Source organism: Gracilinanus agilis, chromosome 3 (genome assembly GCF_016433145.1).
Source record: "Gracilinanus agilis isolate LMUSP501 chromosome 3, AgileGrace, whole genome shotgun sequence".
NCBI classification, from domain to species: Eukaryota; Metazoa; Chordata; class Mammalia; order Didelphimorphia; family Didelphidae; genus Gracilinanus; species Gracilinanus agilis.
Window position 1 is genome coordinate 44480757 of NC_058132.1, and position 9820 is coordinate 44490576.

General features: G+C 48.2%; 1 protein-coding gene across 1 annotated transcript; it reads left to right on the forward strand.

Moving 5' to 3' along the window:
- The first annotated feature begins 5200 nt into the window (after positions 1–5200).
- Positions 5201–6058, forward strand: LOC123240957 (forkhead box protein L2-like). The gene has a single exon (XM_044668667.1). The coding sequence runs from the start codon at positions 5201–5203 to the stop codon at positions 6056–6058; it is 858 nt and encodes a 285-aa protein (XP_044524602.1).
- Positions 6059–9820: the final 3762 nt, after the last annotated feature.

The window sequence follows — 9820 nt, forward strand, 5'->3', positions numbered from 1 at the left end:
AACGATCAATAACTGGTCCAGGCTCATCCCGTGTTTTACAGCTCAGCAAACTCTACTCTGTCTTTGAGCACGAGGGCTGCATCTTATCTGGACTCCATAGGGCCCCCAGTGCCCTCTACAGAGAGCCTGGGGTAGATGTCTGAATGAAGAAATGAGTCCCAGGATCCCAAGACCAGCGGGTCCCCGTCCTGTGCCCCCAGGGTGTCACGGGAGAAACCAAGTGTTGGATGTCACGTCTCAGGCCTGAATTAGAATCTCAACTTGGTCACATAACCAATGGTTCCACCTGGTGTCTAAAACTAGATTCGAACTCAGGTCTTTTAACTCTGATACTCCAGAGCTACTTCTGTTGTACCACAAATCTTTGGGGCAACATGGTGCAAATTTAGAGCTAGAAGATGGGGGGGAGGGGTCCCATCCTAGCTTGATCACTTACTCATTTCTCCTGTGAGTTTGGGCAAGTTTCTTCATAACTCTCACCCTCAGTTTCCTCGTCTGTAAAATGAAAAGATTGGGCTGGAATAGATGGCTTCAGGAGCACCTACATGGCTCAGTGGAGAATGCCAGGTCTAGAATGAGAAGGACCTGGGTTCAGATCTAGCCCTGACCACTCTTCTGCCTCGGAACCAATACTTGTATCAATTCTAAGACAGAAAGTAAGGCTTTTAAAAAAAAATAGCCTCTAAAATCCTTTCCAGTTCTAAAGCTTTAAACCTGTGACCCTATCTATTTATTTAGTTTTACCTTTAAATTTTTAAAATTTATTTTAAACTCCTACCTTCTGTCTTTTAAAAAAAGTTTTCTTTTTTTTTTTTTTGTTTTTTTTTTTAAACCCTTAACTTCTGTGTATTAGCTCATAGGTGGAAGAGTGGTAAGGGTGGGCAATGGGGGTCAAGTGACTTGCCCAGGGTCACACAGCTGGGAAGGGTCTGAGGCCAGATTTGAACCTAGGATCTCCCATCTCTAGATCTGGTTCTCAATCCACTGAGCTACCCAGCTGCCCCCAAAAAGTTTTCTTTTTTTGAAATTCATCTTTTTTTTTTATTCCAATAACAAATTGACACATAAGTTTTCCAAAGTTATAGGATTCATGTTGTCTTCCTCCCCCCCCTCCTGGAGCTGAAACAAGCAATCCCACTGGGTTATATGTGTATTATCACTCAAAACATTTCCATATGATTTATTTTTTATAAGGGAATAATTTTATAAAACCAAACCTCCCAAGCATATACCCAAATAAATGAGTGATAAATCCTCTGTTTTCATCTGCATTTTTCCTCCCACAGTTCTCTCTCTGGAGGTAGAAAACTTTCTTTCCCAGAAGTCATCAGAATTATCCTGGATCGTTGCCTTGCTGAGAGCAGCCAAGTCTGTCTCCTTTGATCAGATAACTCTCTTAGAAGCAGTGGATTTAATGCACCCTCTAAAGGAAGAAAAGCCCTTCTAAGCCTCCTTCAGTGGGGAGACAGATAAAGGAAAATGTCTTAGATCCTTACTACATGGTAGACACTGGGCTGAGCACTGGGAACCCAAATAGAAGCAAAGAGAAAGACCTCAAGGAGCTCACATTCTAATGGAAGAAGATAACACAACACAGTCATTGAAAAGGGTGATATGGGGAGCTGCTGAGTGGCTTTGTGGATAGAGAGCCGGGGCTAGAGATGGGAGGTCCTGATTTCAAATCTGGCCTCAGCCACTTCCCAGATGTGTGACCCTGGGCAAGTCACTTAACCCCCATCGCCTAGCCCTTACCACTCTTCTGCCTTGAAAACAATACTTAGTATTGATTCTAAGAGGGAAGATGAGGGTTTTTTAAAAAAAAAGTGATAATACATGGATAACTCAGGGGATTTGCTTGTCCACCCCAGGAGGGGGGGTGGAGGGGAGGGGAAGAAAGGGGAGAGGAAAAGAATAAATATGTAACTATTGAAAATATTTTTAAATAAAATAAAAATTATATTTAAAAATTTTTTTAAAGAATAAAAGGTGAGATGGGAAAAGTACCTGCAGGAGACAAGGTGGAAAAGGAGGCCAGGGAATCATGAGTTCAAAATGAACATGGTAAGTGTGGGTGCTTCCCCAAATAAAGAATCCAGGGTTGAAATCTCCAGAGGCTGTAGACATGGAGCCTATTGGCTTGCAGAGCTGATTGTTAAATTTTTGGCATGAGCATTGACACCTTGGAAATTGGCAAACACTACAAACTGGGGCTCAATTCGTTTTGTTGAATGTTTTTAGACTTTGAAATGTGAGGAAGAAAATGCTGGTAATATAGATTTAAAAGATAAAAGTATCTAACATTATTTTAATTTTTTTCACTGGAGAGCCACTTGTTAAACACCTTGGGAGAAAGACATGATTATGGGGCAGAGATGGAGAAACTAAAAATAAATATGAATAAAAAAACAAAGGAGGCACGGACCAAGCCAGGTCAGATGTTGAGGCTGCAGCAATAGAATTAAAATTTGATGGGGAAAGAGGAGGGGGGGGGGGGGTGTTACTTTTCAGCCCCAGGTGGATAGGAACTGGTAAGGGGGCAGCTGGATGGCTCAGTGGATTGAGAGCCAGGCCTAGAGAGACAGGGGCTCCTAGGTTCAAATCTGGCCTCAGACACTTCCTAGCTGTGTGGCCCTGGGCAAGTCACTTAACCCCCATTGCCTAGCCCTGTAACAAAATTAATATAGAAGGATATATATAAAAAGATATTAGGGTTTAAAAAATTAAAATAAAAAGAACTGGTAAGATTTTATTGACGAAGGAAAGGAATACATACGTTGGGTTCCAATGAGCTGCAGACAGCTCTCCTGGTAAGTGTTAGCACAGGTCTGGCAGCCACCCCCTCCCCAAATTCCCCAGCATACCCTCTTTGTAGAACAAAACAGCAGGTGTTGATGCCAAGCGGTAACGCAGATTACAAGGCTGGAGACTTCAGGGGACCACCTTGTGCCTGGAGGGGCTGGTGCTTCAGAAGACCTGCTCTTCAGCGTGGCATTTAGCCAAGGGGAGAGATTGCTGGTTGGTCGAGTGCTGCCGAGTAGGGGCTAACCGGAAGGAGGAGTGAGACTCTCCGGTTTCTTTCTTCCTTTGCCCCTTCCCTCATTCTGCCAAGAACACCTTCCTCTCCCCCTCCCATCCTTCACGTCTGGCTTCCAACGATTACTAGGTGTCCGACTGACTTACTGTCTGAGGGTGAGCCAATTCCTCCATCTGGGGCCTCAGTTTCTTTATTTGTAAAATGAAAGATGGTGTGTCACCCTGGGTCGGTGCTGGGCTTTCCATCCCCAATCGAAATCTGTGAACCTAATGAAAAGAAGCAGGAGAATTCCTATTTCAGTATTATCGGAAGCTCTTGACTCAGGACAATGCCGAGTCCTGGGTCTGATCCCTAGTAGTAATTAATATCTATCGATTGACTGATTGGTCCTGTGACAGTGCTGCCAACAATGGTTATCCCCATTTAATAGATGAGGAAACTGAGGCTTAGGGAAGGAAAGGGAGAGAGAGTACCATTCATCATAGGATTTGGAGAGGAAAAGGCTCAAGAGATCATTCAGGGCCAATCTCTCATTTTGGGGAAGTTATTAAGCACTTATTACATGCCTACTTTGTGCTATCGTGCTAAACATTTTTTTACAAATATCTCAGTAGATCCTAGCAAGGCAGGTGGTCTTGTGATCTCCATTTTACAAATAAGGAAACTGAGGCAGGCAGACAATAAGTCACTGCCCAGGGTTACAATATCCCTGGGAGTTATCCTCATTTTACAGTTGAGGAAACAGAGGCAGACAGAGGTTAAGTGACTTACCCAAAGACACATAGCTGGAAAGTATCTGAGACCAGACTTGAACCCAAGTTCTTCTGACTCCAGAGCCCTCTCCACTGCACTACCAGCTGCTGGACATAAGAATTACTATCATCAAGATTTGTTAAATGGATCAATATCAGGGCAGAGCAGGGAAGAGACAAAATTACCTCAGGAACCTGTTCTTGGCAACATTGTTTGAAAAATAAATTGGAGGGCAACTCTGTTGCCCAATGGATAGAGGCAGGCCTGGAATGAAGAGATTCTGGGTTCAAATCTAACCTCAAACACTTCCTACCTGTGCGATCCTGGTCAAGTCACTTGACCCCCATTGCCCACCCTTACCACTCTTCCACCAAGGAGCCAATACACAGAAGTTACGGGTTTTAAAAAAAGAGAGAGAATAGATGAGGGCTGGAGCAGCTGGGGTGTATTTCTGGCTTGATCCCCAGTTCTCGGGTGACCCTGGGCACAACTGCCTGGGTTCCTTCCAAGGGTGGCCGCTGACCAGCTGCCTCTTGGGGACGTTGGGGGGAAGGAGGAGGGGGACTTCGGGCTTTCTTACTGGGGAATATTCATCCCGGTCCCCCCCCCCCCCCGCCACCCCCAGTTTTTTCCCCTCCATGCCAAGGGGCCTCTCACTTTGTCTAAATTTTCCTCCTGCCAGACACAAGTGTTAGGTGGGGAAAACACAAACACGTGTATGTTCGGCTTAAGAGTTAAAAATAAAAGCAGCCCGAAGAGCGCTGAAGAGAGGGCTGCTCCTGGCAGGAAGAATTTCAGGCTCGGATCTCCTGCCCGGCTGCCAGGAACCCCGCCCCCTCCTCACAGCCTACCAGCAGAGTGGAGGGGGCTCTGGTAGAAGACACTGGCGGGCCGGGGAGGAGGCTCCGAGAGAAAGGCAAACCTCCAGACCAGAAACTGGGGGTTGGGTGGGAGAAGGGAAAGTATGGCGGGAGGGAGAAAGGCCGCGCGGGCATCCAAAGGGCAAAGATTGGGGGCAAGGGACGGGGGCGGATCTCCACTGCTCCGGTTGCCAAGAATCTGCTAAAGGGAGCGCAATGAGTCCGGGAGGCCAACTTGCTTCTGGAGCCCAGCGGGAGGATTGGGTTGAGTTTGCAGAGCTTTAGGTTGACGCCCACGTTGTCTTGGTTCCGAGGAGCCCGCCCCGTCTAACTTCAGGCTGGCTGCAGACTTCCTCTCTCTCCTTCGGCCTGCCCTGGACTCAGACTAGGGGAAAGAAGCGCATCTGAGCCTCCCATGACAGCAGATCGGGTCTGCCTGGCTCTAGGAGAGAGCTGCGGAGGAGGAAGGGGAAAGTGCTAGCGCTGAGGCGAGAGGAAGGAAGAAAGAAGAGGCGCAGAGGATAGCGTGCGCCCTCCGTGCGGGAGGCGGGCGATGGCTACTCAGGACTTCACCGCCCAGCCGCTGCCCCCGCGGGCTTCCCCTACCGAGGGGGCTCCCAGCAGAGGCTCAACCCAGCCAGCTGGGGGGCCAAGGCCCGACCCCCTGCAGAAGCCCCCCTACTCCTACGTGGCGCTGATCGCCATGGCCATCAAGGAGAGCCCGGAGCAGCGGCTGCCCCTGAGCGGGATTTACCGGTACATCGTGGGTCGCTTCCCCTACTATGAGCGCAACCAGAAGGGCTGGCAGAACAGCGTCCGGCACAACCTCAGCCTCAACGAGTGCTTCGTGAAGGTGCCCCGAGACGGCTGCCCTGGCGCCTCCTCAGAGCGTAAAGGCAACCTATGGGCTCTGGACCCGGCTTTCCAGGACATGTTCGACCAGGGCGACTACCGCCGCCGGCGCCGGCGCCCCCGGCCCCGCCTCCGCGCCCCTCGGCCCGGGGCACCCCCGACGGGGCGGTCCCCTGCGCCGTTGCCCCTAGCCTTCCCGGAGCTGTCCTGCTGCCCGCCGCCGCCGCCGCCGCCGCAGCGTCCGCTCTATCTGCTGCGTGATCCCTGGACGCCAGGCCAGCCACAGCCAGGCTGTGCCCCGTCTGGCGAGGGGCCGACCGGTAACTCCAGGGCCTTCTCACACAATCTCAGGCCCTGCCAGCCTGGGAGTCCCGGGCATCCCGGAAGCGGCTACCGAGGCCTAGCCGCGGCCGCAGCTGCCCCGCCGCCTCACTACTGGGGCGGGGCGGGAGCTGTCCAGCACCTGTGGAGCTCGCAAGCCGGACGGCTGACTGCAGACGCTCTCCAGGGATTTCCTCCCCAGCTCCCCACCCCGCCCGCCGCCCAGTTAGATTTCTGACGTCATAGGGTTTCCCTCCCCAGAGAGCCCCCTGCCCAAGCTGCGTGCCTGTTGTCTGTCATACACTCCGCTGGAATTCCAGCTTTCTCTGTCTGCTCCCCTGCCGCCCCTCCTAGAAGAGCAAGATTTCCAGGGAGGTCTCCTGAGCCATCCTGTCTCTGGAGGGCTCCCAGGATGTAGCCAGGGACTTCTTGCTCACTTCCAGACCTAAAGCTTATTCCGGCCTCCCCTCCCCCCTTTCTGGCTCAGACCTTCGGTCAATTTGTTTTTCTCTGTTACAAACAAACAAACAGAAAAAGTACCCAGCTGGCTTTAAGGTTTGGTTTGTAGTTGATGAGTTGAGTGGAGAGGACTTTGCCCTGGGACTGGGGAGTCTCACCTCGGTGGGACTGGTCCATGTAGCCTGGAGGAGAACCGTGACTGGCCCAAAGGAGACGCATCATTGATTGGTGCTCTGGTTTTTGAATTTGGACGATCCGAACTGAAGTTCGGGCCCAGCAAAGGTAATTCATTGTTTAAGATCCCAGCAGCCCAAGCTGCAGCTCTCTGGAGTTTGGAGTTGCTCCCCTTCTCCTTCCTTTGGAAGCAAGATGAGAACCTGTTTGTGAAGCCTAGAAACTGCCCAGACCTAGAGCCCAAGCTGGCCAGCTTCCCATCCTGCTGCTCTTTGTAAACAGACCTCAGCCAGCTGACTGAGGAGCCTCCATTCAGCCGGGAGGGACATTGGGGGATTCTTGGCAGAACCAAAGGAGATATTTGTTTTATATGCTGGTTTTTCTAACCCGGATCCTCCTTGGGGGAAAAAAACCAGCAATTCTTTGGACATAGAGGTGTTATTTAGAGACTGCTTTGGTTTTTTCACTCTCTACAGGTCTGTTCTCTCCTGCTCAGGGGCCTATTAGTCAGGGCTCCTAGTTCTAGTCCCTCCTGGTCATGGGAGAGTGGTGAGGAAAGAGGTTTACTTTCAGGGGAATTGAAGTTTTCCTCACAATTGTGAGTTTCTTTTGGTCTTCATCAAAGCTGTAAGTTTCGTTGGGAAAATGAAGGTGTGAGTCCAGGTTCTATTGTGCACAAAAGGGTCTCCTCTGAATTCCATTTGTTTTTAGTCCAGGTCAATATAACGTTTGTTATTTAGTTCAGATCTGCTCAGTCAATCAAAGATTTTTTTATAAAGATATTTTATTTTATCAATTACATGGAATAAGAAATTTCCACATACATTTTTCCAAGTTATATGATCCAGATTGTCTTCCTCCCTTCCATCCCTTCCATCCCTTCCATTCCCTCCCAGAGAGGGGGGTCTTATTCCTGTATGGGTCAAGTCAGAGATTCTGAGTTCCTTTCCAACTCAAAGATACCTCAATGAAACTGGATTCTCCTTGGGCTTGGGAAGGACTTCCAAATAAGAAAGAGTCGGTGCTATCCCTCCTCTTCCTCAATACCAGTGAGGCCCAGAGGCATAAGAATAATTGCCCTGAGCATGAGAGGGTTGATAGATAATTGCTCTGGAAGTTAGGAAGGCCTGGGGTTTGGGCACCCCTTCTGATACTCTGACCCTCTCAACTACTATTTAGGAAAGATGCCAATATGCTTTGATAGGAGCTCTCTACCCCAGTCCTGAGCTTTCTTCTAAATTCCCCCTGCCTTTGATTCCAGGAAAATGATTTTTTTTTATTATGCTGGCCAGGTGGGGGTAGAGATTCTGTGTTGACAAAGCAGCAAAATAAAGGCATTACACAAGCCACAGACCTGTCTGCTCTCTCCCACAGAGAAACACTCTAGATTTAACAGGAGCTAGTGATACCCAGGAAGAGCTCAGAGCTCCTAGGAACACAGAGTGAGAGCTGGGAGACATCCTTAAAGACATTCTCATTTTACAAATGAGGAAACTGAGGCCTGGACCAAGGAAGTAACTTGCCCAAGCTCACTCAGCTAAGACCATAGAATATAAAATAGACTATTTAGTCCATTTTACAGAATAGAAAACTGAGACTCAGAGAAGATTTGACTTGCTTCGGGTCACAGAGGTTGTAAGTAGCAAAACTGGAATTCAAACTCATATCCTCTGACTCTAAATCTAGTCTGCTTTCTACTATACTAGGCAAGACCAAGCTTTTGTTAGTGCCTGGGAAGTTTTCTTTGTGGTGTGTGGTGTGTGTATGTGCTTAGCTAGTTGATGCATAAAGATTTTGCCTTCTTGGTTCTGATTTGTATATTTAAGAGCTGCTGGGTTGTCAGGCTAGAGGCAGGGGGTTCCAGAGGGGACCCTTTTCTTTCAAATCTAATGGGATGCAGAGCAATTAACCCAGATCCCCACAGATCTGGTTCTAGAGAGGGACCTCAGAGGCCATTCAGCTCGACCCCTTCCAGATAGAGACAACCATGAAAAATTTGCAGTGGCAGCCACAGAAAGTCATTCTATTGCCATTCAATCATGAGGTGGGCACTTTGGTGAACAGCTGGGATCAAATTTGAATTCCCGGGCCTTCTCCATCAGGTCCGATGAATGGTGGTGGACAAGATGGTGGTGTCCTGACTTGTCTGACATATCCTGCCTCTTTCTTTTCCCCAAGGTCCTTTGCTTCTTCAATTAGGTTGGCTTGCCTGCCCTATGAGCTGCAAATTGGCGTGGATGGCAGGCCCCTTATTCCACAGGAGTGACTTCCCTTGATGATGATTGTGCAAATTGTGTTAGAAGTAGGACTGATGGGGAGGGAGGTTCTGCCACTCCTAGGACTCTTCTGTGTTTTGTTTTGTTTTGATAACTCACTCCTTCTGTCTTAGCATCAATTCTAAGACAGAAGAGTGGCAAGAGCTAGGCAATGGAGGTTAAGTAACTTGCTCAGGGTCACACAGCTAGGAAGTGTCTGAAGCCAGATTTGAACACAGGTCCTTCTGACTCTAGGCCTGGCTCTCTATCCACTGTGCCACCTGGCTTCCCTCTTTTCTGTTTACTTTACAGAAAAGGAAACCTCGTTTTCTCCAGGGAGGGGAAATAACTTGTCCAAGATCACAGATCTTATAAGAGGCAGAACTAGGAAGTGAGCTTGTTAGTCATGCAATTAGTACCTACAAAGTACCTACTATGTACCTGGCATGGTGCTAAGTGCTGGGGATATTTTTTTTAAGTGGAAAAAACAGTTTCTGCTCTCATATAGCTCATAGTCTAATGGGGGAAAATATGCCAAAATTTATGTGCAAACAAACTATATTTAGGATAAACTGAGAATAATCTTGGAGGAAAGGTACTGAGATCAAGAGGGCGGCTATCAGAAAACTTCTGTGGAAATTTGTTATTACACATACTTGGCAAAAAAAAAATGAAAAATTTGAAAAGTTAAAAAAAGAGGGGAGCTAGGTGATTCAATGAATAGAATGCCAAGCAGAGGACCTGAGTTCAAATCCAACCTCAGACACTTACTAGCTGTGTGGCCCTGTTTGCCTCAGTTTCCTCATCTGTAAAATGAGCTGGGGAAGAAAATAACAAACTATACCAGTATCTTTGCCAAAAAAAAAACAAACAACACCCCAAATGGGGTCATGAAGAGTCAGACATGACTGAAAAAAAAACACTAAGATTAAGGACTGGGAAAAATCCTTCGACCCTAAACCAAGAAAGCCTTCCCATACCATCATGCCTTGCTTGACATTTGGTCCTCTGAGGAGAAAAGGTGTCTTTCTGCTGAAAATTCATAGAGCTGTCAGATCACAGATTGAGAGTTGGAAGGGCCAATGGAGGCCACCATATACAATCTCCTCATT

Coding starts and splice junctions, on each gene's coding strand:
- LOC123240957 (XM_044668667.1), top strand. CDS start 5,201: ATGGCTACTCAGGACTTCACCGCCCAGCCGCTGCCCCCGCGGGCTTCC.